At 38.2% G+C, this 14,538-nt stretch overlaps 1 protein-coding gene across 1 annotated transcript; it reads left to right on the forward strand.

Annotated features, from left to right (window-relative positions):
* Positions 1-990: 990 nt before the first annotated feature.
* Positions 991-7,743, forward strand: KRT25 (keratin 25). The gene is made up of 8 exons (XM_079132841.1): positions 991-1,768; positions 2,053-2,135; positions 2,518-2,674; positions 4,777-4,938; positions 5,024-5,149; positions 5,740-5,957; positions 6,644-6,711; positions 7,036-7,743. Exons 1-8 carry the CDS (start codon positions 1,340-1,342, stop codon positions 7,143-7,145), a joined length of 1,353 nt encoding a protein of 450 aa, XP_078988967.1. The 5' UTR covers positions 991-1,339; the 3' UTR covers positions 7,146-7,743.
* Positions 7,744-14,538: the final 6,795 nt, after the last annotated feature.

A 14,538-nucleotide genomic window follows, 5' to 3' on the forward strand; every position in this document is an offset into this window, starting at 1 on the left:
GATAACCCACATACTGGGAGAAAATACTGTGAACCATTTATATGAAAAAGGTGTAACCCTCAAAACACAGAAGGAATTCAAACAATTCCATGACAAGGAAACAACCTGATTTGAAAGCATTCCCCAGAAGAAGACATACAAATGGTCAATAGGTTCATGACGAAAATGCTCAATATCACTAATCATCAGGCAAATGCATCGGGGAGAAATTGGGTAAAGGATACAAAATTTCAGGAGACATGAGTTCAGGAGAGCTGTTGTACAATTAGGTGACTGTAGTTAATAACAAAGTATTTATACCTGAAAATTGCTAAGAGTACATTTTAAATGTTCTCACCACAAAAATATTAAGTATGTGAGGTAATGGATATGTTAATTACCTTGATTTAGCCATTCCACAGTGTGTACGTATATTGGAAACATCATGTTCTACACCATAAATATACACAATTTTTAATTTGTCAATTTTTAAACATGTTTGTAATATTTAGGGCTTTCAATAAAATGTGTGGGAATCCACACCCAGTAAAGCGTTAGCTTGCTTATGACTTTCACCTGAACTAAATAAACCGCATGAAGTAAAAACAGATAAAATAGTTCCTTCCAGGTTTGCTTCAAAAACGTGTAGGGTCAGGAAATAAGTTAATGTCCTTCCAAACTCCCACAAAACATAACAGCAATTAGGGGTGTGTTTCCAATTGCCACAATGGATAAGAGAAGACACCTATCCTGTCTTAAGTGTCAACAAAGTATGTTGCACATGTCAGCCAAAATGGAAGTTAACTTCCCATGGAAAACAGTAGCAGGAGGAATTAAAAACAAACAAAACCTAAAACCTAATGAGGGAAAAACCAGGTTGGGAAGGTCACAGTTCCAGGTCTATTATCGACTGATATGGAAAGAACTGTAAAAATAAAAGCAGAAGTCAGAAACATCAAAATCTGCCTTGACCCCAAACCATGATGCCGAATTTTTATCCTGTAATGGAAAGATAAACATTTTCTTCTTAGGATGGAAGTGAGGAATGACTCACCGGCAATCTTCAAATGTAATAATGAACCTGACGTTGCTCCACCCAGACCCATTTCTCAGATAACCACCAACCTGAGGGCAACTACCCTCCTCCAGAAATGAGCCCAGCAAAGTTAGTTACTAATTAGGAAAAAATCATCCAATTATGCTAACTTGCTGAGGCTGGCAAGCTATGTTTTATTCTATGTAGGCAGAATTTCATCCAGAACACCCTTGGGAATTGTCTATAAAAAGGCCAGCTGCAGAGGAGAGAAGGCGCTCCATCTGGCTTTCACCAATACACTTCTGTGACGCTTGCCCTGAGATCATGTCTCTTCGACTTTCCAGTGGATCCAGGAGATCCTGTACCCGGCCCAGCACAGGATCGCTCAGGCTGTCCAATGGTGGAGCCAGTTTTGGAGCTGGGAATGCTTGCGGTATTCCAGGCATTGGAAGTAGCTTCTCTTGCGCCTTTGGGGGCAGTTCATCAGGAGGAAATGCAGGGGCAGGCAACCCATGCGCTGGCTTCACTGTGAATGAGGGGGGCCTCCTGTCTGGTAATGAGAAGGTGACCATGCAGAACCTCAACGACCGTCTGGCGTCCTACCTGGATAACGTGCGAGCTCTGGAGGAAGCCAACGCCGACCTGGAGCAGAAGATCAAGGGCTGGTATGAGAAATTTGGACCTGGTTCTTGCCGGGGTCTCGATCATGACTACAGTAGATATTTCCCAATAATCGATGATCTTAAGAATCAGGTAAGAAACTATATTTTACCACCGCATGGAGCTACTTTCATTTCTAAATTTCTTTTCGCTAAATTCTAAAACCATTTACCATCCCTTTTTGTGATTCCTTAAAGGGAATTTTGATTTAGCGTGGGAAATAAGTGCTTTCAGTTAGTTAACCATATGATAAAAATGTTATTGACTGTCTACTAACTATTGATTTTAACTCTAATTCCTAATCTAAAACCAAAAATTTTGGGTTTTTTACTCGTTGTGATAAATTGCCTTTAAAAAGTCACACTTCCCATTTCTAGATCATTGTTTCCACTACCAGCAATGCTAATGCTGTTCTACAGATCGATAATGCCAGGCTGACAGCTGATGATTTTAGACTCAAGTAAGTAGACTCACCGACCCAAAAGAATTCATGGCAATTAATGCAAATAATAAATTTTAGATTAGTTTTTAATTCCCCCACAAATATTACTAACTCATATCCCAAGATGATGAAACACTTGGATTTAAAATCAACTTGGATTTTTAATCAAGAATGTTATTACTTTTGTATAATTTGCTAGTTTTAGTGAACTACTAGAAAACTAGTGCCCAATAATCTACTTCTCTGTCAAATACCCCCAAATTTAAAAACTAATTATTACTATATGTCAAAGATGTCTCTTGTGGTCAAATTTGCCACTTTGAAATTCCAAAATTCTAGCATTTATCATTGATGGATGACTGTCTCCAGTTGGAAAAAAATCATTAACCTTTTTTTTTAGGTATGAAAATGAGCTGGCTCTTCACCAGAGCGTAGAGGCTGATGTCAATGGGTTACGCAGAGTTTTGGATGAAATAACCCTATGCAGAACTGACCTGGAGATTCAGTATGAAACCCTGAGTGAGGAGATGACCTACCTCAAGAAGAACCACAAGGAGGTAAGAGATGACCATCTACATTTTGCTCTCCCTCCGCACACACTGTCCACTTAACAAGAGATAATGAACTTAACCTCTTAAGTGGGAAGGTAATATTGGAGACTCATTGCCAGGGATGAGAGCTGACTCATCTTTATAAGTATGGAATTACTCCATATGGACTCTCCCTCATTCTCTCATCCAGTTTCCCATGGGAAAAAAAAAAAAAAAAAAAAGAATGGTGTTTTCCAGACCAATCAGCGTTATAAGATCAGTGTTTAGCTATGTAATTATAGCGAAGTTAAAACAGTCCACTTTAGGCGATTATATCTAATTAGATAAAATGAATATACTTTAAGGACATCTTTAAAAAACTGGATCTATTTCTACATAACAGTGGCAGACTTAAAACACTAAGACATTAACTGCCTACACACATTAAGTATGTGTGCGTGTGCAACATTAAGACATTCCTAAAAGGTATGGCTATAAAAATGAAATTGCAGGTGAACTGTTATACCAGAATTTTCACTTCCAAGAACATAGTATACTTCCGAAGTGTTCTATTTGGAAATTCACTTCAAAATCAGATCATGCAGACACTTCATATTTAAGATTGTTTTTAAAGCCACTGTTTTCTAAAAAAGATAGGATTTCTTTATCCTTTGAAAATGAATTTGATATTTTTAAAAAGCCAAAGACTTCCACAGTCAAGCCAAACCCTTAAATAAGCAGGAGCTCAAGCTCAGAATACTACTTAGTCATGATGTCTTGTAAATATAAATAAGTAGAGCATTTGGTCATAAAAGTTCATGTATGGTCATAATCCATGATAGATACTCAATACCTTTTTGATGAATTTGAAACAATTGATTTTTTTAATGCCTCAGTTATAGGTGACCGACCCCATATATACATCTTTTTCTTTTTCCGCTTGAATTAGTGGGGAGTAGTTTTTGCTCAGTCCTCAGGAGGGAAAAGTACACACAGAGATGGGAAGGTATAGGAGAGAATGCTAGAACAGTCTGGGAGCAAGGGTTGCTGCAGCAAGAAAAGAAAGCCTCGGTTACCATCTTTCAGACCTATCCAGGAGTGGGGAGGAGGGTTTCTGCTGCGGAGATACAGGAAGATCTGAGAGATTTCAGTTTACACCCCGTTAGCAGATGCCTGCCATAGTCTTAGATACTGAATCTTAACCACACCCAGTTCAGGCAGAACAGCATGTAGACTTTGTCTGCAAGATCCAACCTCTGTGGTGATAGTAATCATAGTAGCCAGCATTTATATGCTAGGCAGTATTACTAAGTCTTACTATTATTTGTTTGTTTACTTCTTTTATAACAACCCAAAAAAGGGTTTTTAATTAGCTTCAATTTTCAAATAAGCAAATGGAAACTTAGGTTAATCAACTTTATCAAATTTACATAACTAATACAAGGCAGAATTTACATAGAGATTTGACCAACAGGACACTATAATGTCACTATGTCAGTTTAACAGACATTTGGATTCTTTCTTTGCTGTGGGGGGCAGATAATGTACACATGAACACATTCATTCATTCATTCATTTATATAGTTAGTTAGTTATAATCATTTCAATTGTTCAGAACGATTTAAACTTAGTCCTTGGACCATGTCCACACCATGTTCGGAGTATAACTGAATGGAGAACACACTGAAGCTGGTCTCTAGGGAAATGAAGACCTTCAGCAAAGTTGGAGATATTTATAGTACTAACACATAATATAAGAGAACAATTAATTCATCCTAAGAATTTTAAGGACTTTCCTTTGGAAAAGGAATTAAGACTTGTTCTGAGTAGGAGAACCAAAACTGATGAGTTGGAGTTAAAATAGGAGCAGAAAGAAGTTTGACTCGCCATTAATGAGGAGCTCAGGAACAATTAAAACTTCCGAAATGAACCCAGCTCCTGCATGTGGTAGTGGGTTACCGGTCCTGAGAGTAAGTCCAATGACCAGGGAATATGAAATGGGGGAAGAAGGGTCACCGCACAGCCTGGGAGGGGACAACCAGACACTACTCAGAACTCTTCCAAAGCTAAGCTGTTGGACCTTCCGAAAGATTCCAGTATAACTGAGGGCTACACTTTTCTGCCTCCAGGAAATGAAGGCTCTGCAGTGCGCGGCTGGAGGCAACGTGAACGTGGAGATGAACGCCGCCCCCGGGGTGGACCTCACGGTGCTGCTGAACAACATGCGCGCCGAGTACGAGGCCCTGGCTGAGCAGAACCGCCGGGACGCCGAGGCCTGGTTCAACGAAAAGGTGACTTTCGTCCAGAAAACAATCCCTGTGCATTTTCATGATGTTCACAAAACTAAGATTTGTTCCCTCGCTTACATGGTTTCAGAGCGCTTCTCTGCAGCAGCAGATCTCTGAGGATGTCGGAGCCACAACCTCAGCCCGGAACGAGCTGACCGAAATGAAGCGCACTCTTCAAACCCTGGAAATCGAACTGCAATCTCTCTTAGCCACGGTAGGAAAACCAGTTTCTTACCAACTTCTAGGTTCTTTTAAAATATGTACCAGTTGTTTTTAAAGACCCTTACAGTGTTGAAAAAAAATGTCCACATGTAATTTTATCATTATCCTTACAAACAGAAGAATAGTACTGTGTATGTTTAAGAACTAAAACAGCAACACCAAGGTTTTTAGGGTTTTGTTTCATTTTTGTTTTGGGAATTGAACCCAATGGCACTTTATCACTGAACTACATTCCCAGTTCTTTTTATTTTTTATTTTGAGACAGCATCTGGCTAAGTTATTGAGGCTGGCTTTGGACTTGTGATCCTCCTGCCTCAGCCTCCTAAGTTGCTGGAATTCCAGGCATGCTTCTGCCACGGGGCTCTTTAGGTCTATTCTATCAAAAAAAAAAAAAAAAAAAAAAAAAAAAAAAAAAAAAAAACCTGACTGTATTGAAACAGTGATACAGAGTCAGTGTTACTATGTGTTAATGTGAGATGTAAAACGATTATAGGTAACATCAAAGAGAGGAGGGAATCATATCAAAGAAATTTCTGCAGATTCATTTATCCATCTCAGATTCTATCTTTTGTTCCCTGACAGAAACAGTCCCTGGAGTGCTCCTTGACAGAGACGGAGGGCAACTACTGCACGCAGCTGGCTCAGATCCAGGCTCAGATTGGGGCCCTGGAGGAGCAGCTGCACCAGGTCAGGACCGAGACCGAGGGCCAGAAACTGGAGTATGAGCAGCTCCTGGACCTCAAAGTCCACCTGGAGAAGGAAATTGAGACCTACTGCCTCCTCATTGGCGGAGATGATGGGTAGGTCAAATAATTTACATGCAAGATGTCGTATTCAGTCAGCCCTCCATATTCCCAGGTTCCACATCCTTGGATTCAACCAACTACAGGTGAAAATATTTGTAAATTAAAACTTGGATCTGTTTACTGAACATGTACAGATTTTTTGTCATTATCCTCTAAACAATGTAGTATAACAACTGTTTGCAGAGCATTTTCCTTGTACTGAGTATTATAAGCAATCTAGAGATGACTTAAAGTATATGAGAGGATGCATTTTTATATGCAAATACTATGCCATTTTATATAAGGAAATTAAGCATCCTTGGAATTTGATATCTGCTGGGGTCCTGGAACCAGTTCCCCACCAATATTGAAGGATAACTCTCTTGAAATTCGAAACTCAGACTCCTAGAAAGTGAATAGGAACTATTATGGCTGGACCTATTATCATGAATGCTAAATATTAAACATAATACTCTACTGCCAAGATATAAATTAGCAATATTTTACAAAATCAGAATGCAATAAACTTTGTATTTAGGTATGAAGATTTAAAATATCACTTCTTACTACGAAAGAAGAGCAGTTTCTACAGTGTAAACCCACTGAGTATGTTCTTACCAAAGAACTAAAGAAAACCTAATAGTGGATCTGGAATCAAAGGGGTCGATTCCAAATCACCCTCTTTCATGATGTTTTCACAGGGCCTGTAAGTCTGGAAGTTACAAATCTAAAGATTATGGACCAGGAAACATGGGAAGTCAAATCAAAGGTAATTAAGATGAAATTCCACTCTCATGCTACACTACTTCATTTCCAATGCACATGTGATTATTTTTATATTACTGTGGCTTAGTAAGACTAGATGGACATAATGAAATTTTGTAGTAGATATCAGTGCATGCTAGATGTCTAACTAGAGTGATAAATGTTAATCTTAAACAGAATCACATGTCACTCTGGTTAAGTAATCAAAATTCACCAAAAATGAGTAGTAAGTATTTACATAAAACTGCATAGTCCATTCTGTATAAAAATCCTATTAGTCTTTTAATTAATAACTCTCTAAAATCTCCATTTAAATTTTAATTTCTAGATTCAGCCAAAGCCATTGTGGTTAAGAAAGTTCTTGAGGAGGTAGACCAACGCAGCAAAATTCTTACCACCAGGCTCCACTCCCTGGAAGAAAAATCTCAAAGCAATTAATAGAGAACGTATGCCAAAGACCGTCACAGAAGAAAAGGCCTTATCTATGTCTGGAGAAAACGAGCAAGTCTAAGAAACATCTATCCTATTGTCTTTCTGTCCCTTTCTCTTTTTGAGCAACCAACAACATCTCTCCCCATTTATCTGGAAGAACGTCACATACGAATATGATGACTCTTTTGGTTACCTTGATGACCCTACAGAAATCTGTTATCGATCCCTTGTATTCAATAAACCTTCTTCCTTTAGCAAGTTATTACCGGTGATCTTGTCTTGTCTCTAGAATGTTTTTTATATGAGCACTTAACAGCTTTGAATTTATATGAACACTTTAAAACATAGATAATTAGTTTCTGACTAGAATTTTGTGGGCCTTTCCTAATAATTCAAAATCAGACAATTTCAGAAGATATTAAAATTACCCCCATTTAAATCCTTAACATGCCATATTTGATATCAGAGGAAGACTATTTCCTTTGTAACAGCCAAAATGTATACATTCTTCATCTGTAAATAGGGATAAAGAAGGCACTTCTTTCAAATGCCTAATGTAAAGATTAAACAAATTTTTATAAAGTACAGGGGAGGGATAAATACTCAGTTGCTACCTCTTTTTTTAATATTTGATATTTATACTTATTTAATTTTCAAATTTCTTCTTCCTTATGGATAGATAAGCAAATAATATTCCAAAAATAAGAAAGATGAAAGCCAAAGTCCTTGTTTAGAACCCAAGTTAATGGAGTCATCCACTTGCCTTACAAGGTTAAGATTGATGTTTATGGTGCCAATACCATGCTGTTTTTGTTACCATGGCTCTGTAGTATTGTTTAAGGTCTGCTATTGTGATGCCTCCTGCTTCACTCTTCTTGCTAAGGATTGCTTTGGCTATTCTGGGTTTTTATTTTTCCAAATGAATTTCATGATTGCTTTTTCTAGTTCTGTGAAGAATGTCGTTGGGATTTTAACTGGAATTGCATTAAATCTGTATAACACTTTTAGTAGTACGGTCATTTTTGACAATATTAATTCTGCCTATCCAGGAGCATGGGAGGTCTTTCTATCTTCTAAGGTCTTCCTCAATTTCTTTCTTTAGTGTTCTGTAATTTTCATTGTAGAGGTTTTTTACCTCTTTTGTTAGATTGATTCCCAAGTATTTTTTTTTTTTAAGTTTTGTGAATGGGGTAGTTTTCCTAATTTCCCTTTTAGTAGATTCATCATTGATGTATAGGAATACCTTTGATTTATGGGTGTTGATTTAATAACCTGCTACATTGCTGAATTGATTTATGAGTTTTAGGAGTTTCCTGGTGAATTTGTTTTGGATCTTCTGATATGCAGATGCTAATTCACAATGTGGGGGGTAGCTAGGGAAGAATAGTTACTTTAGATTAGATAGAGGCGAGTGAAGGGAGGGAAGGGGGTTGGGGATGGGAAGGATAGCAGGATGAATTGGACATTATTACCCTATGTACATATATAACCATACAACCGTTGGGATTCTACATCATGTACAGCCAGGAAAATGAGAAATTATACTCCATTATATATGATGATGTATCAAAGTGCATTCTACTGTCATGTATAACTAATTAAAACAAATTTTAAAATTTTAAAAAAGATTGATGGGTATAACTCTCTTGACCTATGAATTCATTCCTACTAAAGGGAAATATGTTAGATGAACTGAAAACATAATTACTCAGATCAAATGTTACCCCTAGATTCTTAGTTGAGACTTAGTCCTCTCTGGCTGAATTATCTATATTGTAATTCATTCAGGAAATTTCGATGTCAGGCTCCATGTGGAAATATTAAACTGAAAAGACAATGGCATCCTTAGAGAATATTGTAACTATTCTCAAATTGCTTTTTTAGCTTTTTGATACAATCTCAGCCAGAGACCCCTAGAGCCAAAATGCCTAATCGTGTTCCCCAACAGCTTACTTGAAATAAGCACATTACAGTCTCAAAGAAATTTCCACTTAGAAGAAATATTTTGTAATTGTCTAAATGCTGAGGCCACCTACACCCCTCTTCCCTGCGTATAGTTCAAGTCTTCCTCACGGGTTGCAGTAATGCTTCCACATGTAAATAATTCCTTACATTTGCTGAAGCTTTAACTTGGACTTCACGTTTTAGAACCCCACAGGGTAAGAAGGACAAGAGATAAAATGTGGCATCCTGGAAGGTGCAAGCCCCACTGGGCCATGCAATCATTTGCAAGCATGACCTAGAAATAACTCACCCCCGTTCCCAGGAACTGCAAGGAAAATTTCCTGTCTCAACTGTTGGCATAAAGGGAAGAGGGGGAAATGACCTCTCAGAATATCAAGCCAAAATTCACCCTATCTGACTATTCCAAAATAACTTTAAGCAGAGATATTATTTTAAGACAGTCCCTAATCATGGGACCTTCAGAGAGCTTCACAGAGTAAATGCAAATTCTCTTTGGAAAAACTCATCATCATTCCAGGCCTCAAAGGATTCTCACAAATAAAATCCTGAGGATAATTAGCTGTTGGTCATCAAAAATCACAGAACATGGAGAATCAAGATGCCATATGAAAGAACCAACAGAAACGATTCTAAAATACAGAGTATTAAAACTAATGAATATACTCAAAGAAATAAATGGAAACCTTGAAAATATGAGCAGAATTCCAAAAATTATGAGTGTTTCAGCATATTTTCCCAAAAGAACCAAATGTAAATTTCTAAATATAAAGAAAATAAGAAATTAAATTTTAAAATCTTGATGTTTAGATTCTATACTAGATCACACAGAGTGAGAGAGAATTCATAAATCGAAAGGTATACTGAAGAAATTATCTGGACTTCAGCACAGACAGAAAAAGATAGGTAGATAAATCACAATGAAATTCCATTTCAAACTCTGCAACGTGGCAAATATCAAAAAGCCTTACTGTAGCACATGTTGATGAGGCTGTGGAACAATGAAACCCTTCAACACTCCTCTGGGGTTGTAAATATAATCGTTTTGGAAATTGGTTTGGTTTTCCCTAACAAAGTTGCATATGGGTATGTTCTATGTAATAGACTGGCATCAGTAGGTGCTCATTCTCTTCAGGGGTATTGCCCCAGATCAGACACTTGGCAGCACTTGTGACCACAAATATCCCCACTCTGTTTCAATTGCATTCACCCACTTATCTCATGATGTGGCCGACTGTAAGCTCTTGAGAGCCGGGTGTATTTCTATCATCTCTGAATTCTCAGCGCCTAACACAGTTCCAGATTCAGAGCTGAAGGGATGATGTGACTTTGGCTCGTCACCAAAACACAATTTGAAACTGCCCCCAAAGCCCAGAAGGAATTTAAAAAATTAATCATTGAAACACTTAGGTGCAAAAATAAACTCAGGTCGCTCTACTTTGTACCACACTTAGAATAATAGATATAGTAATAAATGTAATAATAAATATAAGCATAATAAGCGTAAAGTTTATTAGATTTTATTTATTAAAATTTTAAATGAGATTCAGTCAATCAATTTGAGGTGGGGAGAACAAATTACATACTAGCTTTCCTGAGATAATTTAGACCAAAATGTAGGCCACCATCGGTATTGACGCAAGAAGCCTCTCTATGCTAACATGGACAAATTGCCTTGGTAATGTTACAAAGCAATAATGATAAACAGGAAGCCGGCCCCACCAGAAATTCTGATATGCACTCCCCACCCCACTTCCAGTTGAAAATTGTTAATATAAAAGTTTAACTGTTAAACATGGACAGGTCATATGCCTTACGGTGGCCAGACCATAGTCTAGCCCCAAGCTCGGTGCCCAGGAAGAGAAGTACCTTTCTCTAAATTGTACAAAGTTAAATCCAGAACTACAGAGGGAGTGGTACAGATCATTAAAATACCAAAATACCTCACAAGGCTAAGTAGCCACTGCATAGAGTCCCCCGAATGCCCTCAACTGGGTCCGCAGGCCTTGCCCAAGACCTTCCTCCTCCTTCCCACCGTCCAGTAATTGAACATGCCAGGCACAGCAGAAGTCTCCAGGGTCCTACTCCAGGCGTCCCTGGTGTCCATTTGAATCATGCCATACAATTGCTAGATCTTTCTAATATCAAGCCAAGTTTTATCCATTTTCCTTTGGTTTTGTTTGCTTTCTCTTTGCATCTTTGAAAAGGTATTTAGAAATGCTTTAACACATTTCACATTTACTGTCTGCCAGGCATTGCCCCTGGCCTTTTACAAAATAACTTGCTCAATCCTTATGATAATTCTATGAAGTAGGAACTAGTATCTTCATTTCATATGTGAGGAAAAGGAGATACGGGGATGTTAAATCATTTCCTCAAGGTCTCAAAGCTAGTAAATGGTCAGATAAAAAACTATGACTCCAAAAAATAATTTTTTAAGCACCATGCCAGGCTGACGTTTTGAAATTCGAGCAGTTGAGTCTGATGGAAGTGGCACAAGTCTTTGGCAACAGATGACAGATGAGGGTCTTGGTGTTAACAGCAGAGGAGCAGCACAAAACCTGTACAGCAAAACCAGGGAGAGAATCTGGGTTGTATTGCTGGTAGCAGGATGCGGCTGTAAGTCTGTAACAGAAGGTGTGGAAAAAGCATTGGACTGGTGAGGTGAGCTTCTGGGGTCAAGCTCCATGGAAAGTGGGTCTCTAACTAGGGCAGCTGTTTGTAAGCAAGGGGAGATAATAAACCAGCCATCTGTGACCCAGAGACTGCATCCAGGTCAGCACTTGGACAGTGACTACTTTTCCTATTGTTTCTCAGTGAGAAAAAGATGTAAATTACTTTTCTGAAAGTACAGAAGAGATTCTTGCTGTGATTATGTAAAATACTGCAAAAAAAAAATTGTGCACTAAGCAACATGTTTATTTTATTTCCAAGATCTAGCAGAAGGTTTTTGCAAGATGGTAAATTGATAATCGATAAGAGCTGGCTTATTACTGTTGTATAAAATGCAAACTAAATTATCAGATAAAATAATTATAGAAAGCAAATAATAGAATAAGTAGAATTGACAAATAAATAGGATAATAATAAGTCAATATAATCACAATAAGTGAATGAAACCGGAGCACCATCTATTAACTAGTATATTCATCATAAACAATACAATGAATTTAAAATAACTGGAGTATCATTATATAATATATAATAGAAGCAATAAATAAAACAGGCATTGAATTTATCTTTGCCTAAACTTACTCTGAAGCTATCAAAATTGTCTTTTTTCATTTATGAAATCTGCAGTATTGAAGGAAGGTGGGATTCCAGTTTATTCAATCATACATTTTGCTCTGACTTCCTTTTTGGATATACCACCAAAATCTACAAAGCAACATAAAAGAGGGTAGTCTTTGCATGTCAGTAAATAAACAAATAAAAATGTAAGTGTTTTGAATCTTTATTCAAGCAATACCCCTAAAGTCTTAAGGAAATAACCTCTCTGAATCTTAAATTTTAGATGAAGGAATTTGTCTAACTACTTTAAGTTCTTTGTCCTTTCTAGATGGTAAATTACTTTCCTCATTACATTAGATAACAGAAAAAACATATTTAACAGAAAATATTTTGGAAATATTCTTTTTGAATCAATTTCAGCCACTTTCCAAAACAATTGTTATCCAAATAGTGTTTACCCACAGTACGAAGTGGAAGTCAACTGACATCTTAGAAACTTGGATCACTGTTGACCCAAACTGAAACACATGACTTGTTCCAAAAATGAATCATGCTTTTTCTGCCTCCCCTCCAAAATAATCATTTTCCTTAGAGTTTATTCTAGTGAAAAGACTCAGAAGACAGAAATGTACATTTTTCTGTTTTAGTTCATTTTAATTTTTTTTGTTCCTTTTAATTAGGCAGTGAGCTGGAGGAATATTCCAGTAGTAACATAATTCCTGAGAGGAATACTTCCCTAGCTGCAGACCTGTCTTGACATTTGAATGATGATAAACACAACATGAAATTTTTGTCAAGCAAAACTAGAAGGAGGCTGAAGAACAGTAATTGATACAATATTTAGCACATAAAATGAGGGTGCAGGCAGAGGATATCTGTTTCTTGGTGCCTATCATCCGCCATTTGCCTGCCTCTCGCCTGTCCATCTCCTGCCTTACTCCTATCCATCACCCAATGCACCAGGTTCACCTCCCAATTGTCCAACAACAGTCAGCAAACTGATCGCCGACTGCCAGTGGAGCACCAGCCGCCTGCTGTTGCCTGGAAGTTCTCTGTCACAATACCTGCAGGTTTGATTACACATGGCTGCTGCCATTTTGAGACAACAGCCAGGCCCTGTGGGACCCCTGGCCGGACAGACTGAGCCCCATCTCCAGGACCCCTCATCCCGACCAATCACTCCCTGCCTCTGGGGCCCTCACATCGACTGACTGCTCCCTGCCACCAGGACCCCCAGACCAACTGATTGCGCCCTATCACTGGGACCCCAGACTGACTGATTGTACCCAGCCTCCAGGATCCCACAACCACTCCAGGACCCCTGCCTGACCAACCGCATCCCGCCTCCAGGACCTCCTGCTGACCACAGACACACCCTGAGCTGCAGCTCCCCATTTGCCAACACATTTCGAAGCCAGAGCGGCCATCTTTGATAATCCTGGAAGCGGTAGCTCCGATCTTTAGGTGGGGCAAATCCCATCCTGAGACGCCTGCTCAGGTACATTGTCAAGTACCTCTCATGCATCAGGCTACTGAACTCTGGGAGGTTGCATTACTATATGATTGTTATACTACAGAGTTTCTTTTTTCTCCTCATTGAAAAAATTCGTTTTTATTTCTTTACTTTTCTTGCTCTCTTTTCCTTTTGTTTACCTGTTCCCTCAGAGTCTCTTTCTCCCTTTTTCACATGCTAACATCCAATTTTCTTTTGACTACACTCTCACCCTTTCTATTATCTAGAACATCTGTATATTCTTTTCTTATCCCATTAACAGCCACATACTACATCCCTCTGCATCCTCTTTGTCCTCCACTTGAAACTGCAGACCTTATTGCAAATCTGTTTGTTTTACTGAAGATAATATTTGAACTCATTCTGTTTATTATGACAATTTTGTTATTGTCCTCAGAGGGGCTATTTTGTCTAGGATTGCATAGTGTCTGACTTGGGCACTGCTAATATTGATCTCCCTTTAAAGAAAGGGTTTTGGAAACCTATAGGGCCACTATAAGCCTATAGGGGGAAATCTGCAATACCCCAGATCTGCACTGCTAGAGGGGAAGATACATGAACAACATGAAAAAACAAGGGAAGAAAATAATCCAAACAAATCTAGATTTTATAGTAATAGAATCCAATGACAGTATGTTAGAAGAAACATCAGAAAAGGACTTCAGATTATACGTGATTAAGATGATTTGCGAA

Source organism: Sciurus vulgaris (genome assembly GCF_902686455.1).
Source record: "Sciurus vulgaris genome assembly, chromosome: 3".
NCBI classification, from domain to species: Eukaryota; Metazoa; Chordata; class Mammalia; order Rodentia; family Sciuridae; genus Sciurus; species Sciurus vulgaris.

What these genes read in the sequence shown, in the direction of transcription:
- KRT25 (XM_079132841.1), top strand. Translation starts at nt 1,340, where the DNA reads ATGTCTCTTCGACTTTCCAGTGGATCCAGGAGATCCTGTACCCGGCCC. An exon ending in TCGATGATCTTAAGAATCAG is followed by an intron (nt 1,769 to 2,052) that starts GTAAGAAACTAT and finishes TCCCATTTCTAG; the next exon opens with ATCATTGTTTCCACTACCAG. An exon ending in TCAAGAAGAACCACAAGGAG is followed by an intron (nt 2,675 to 4,776) that starts GTAAGAGATGAC and finishes TTCTGCCTCCAG; the next exon opens with GAAATGAAGGCTCTGCAGTG.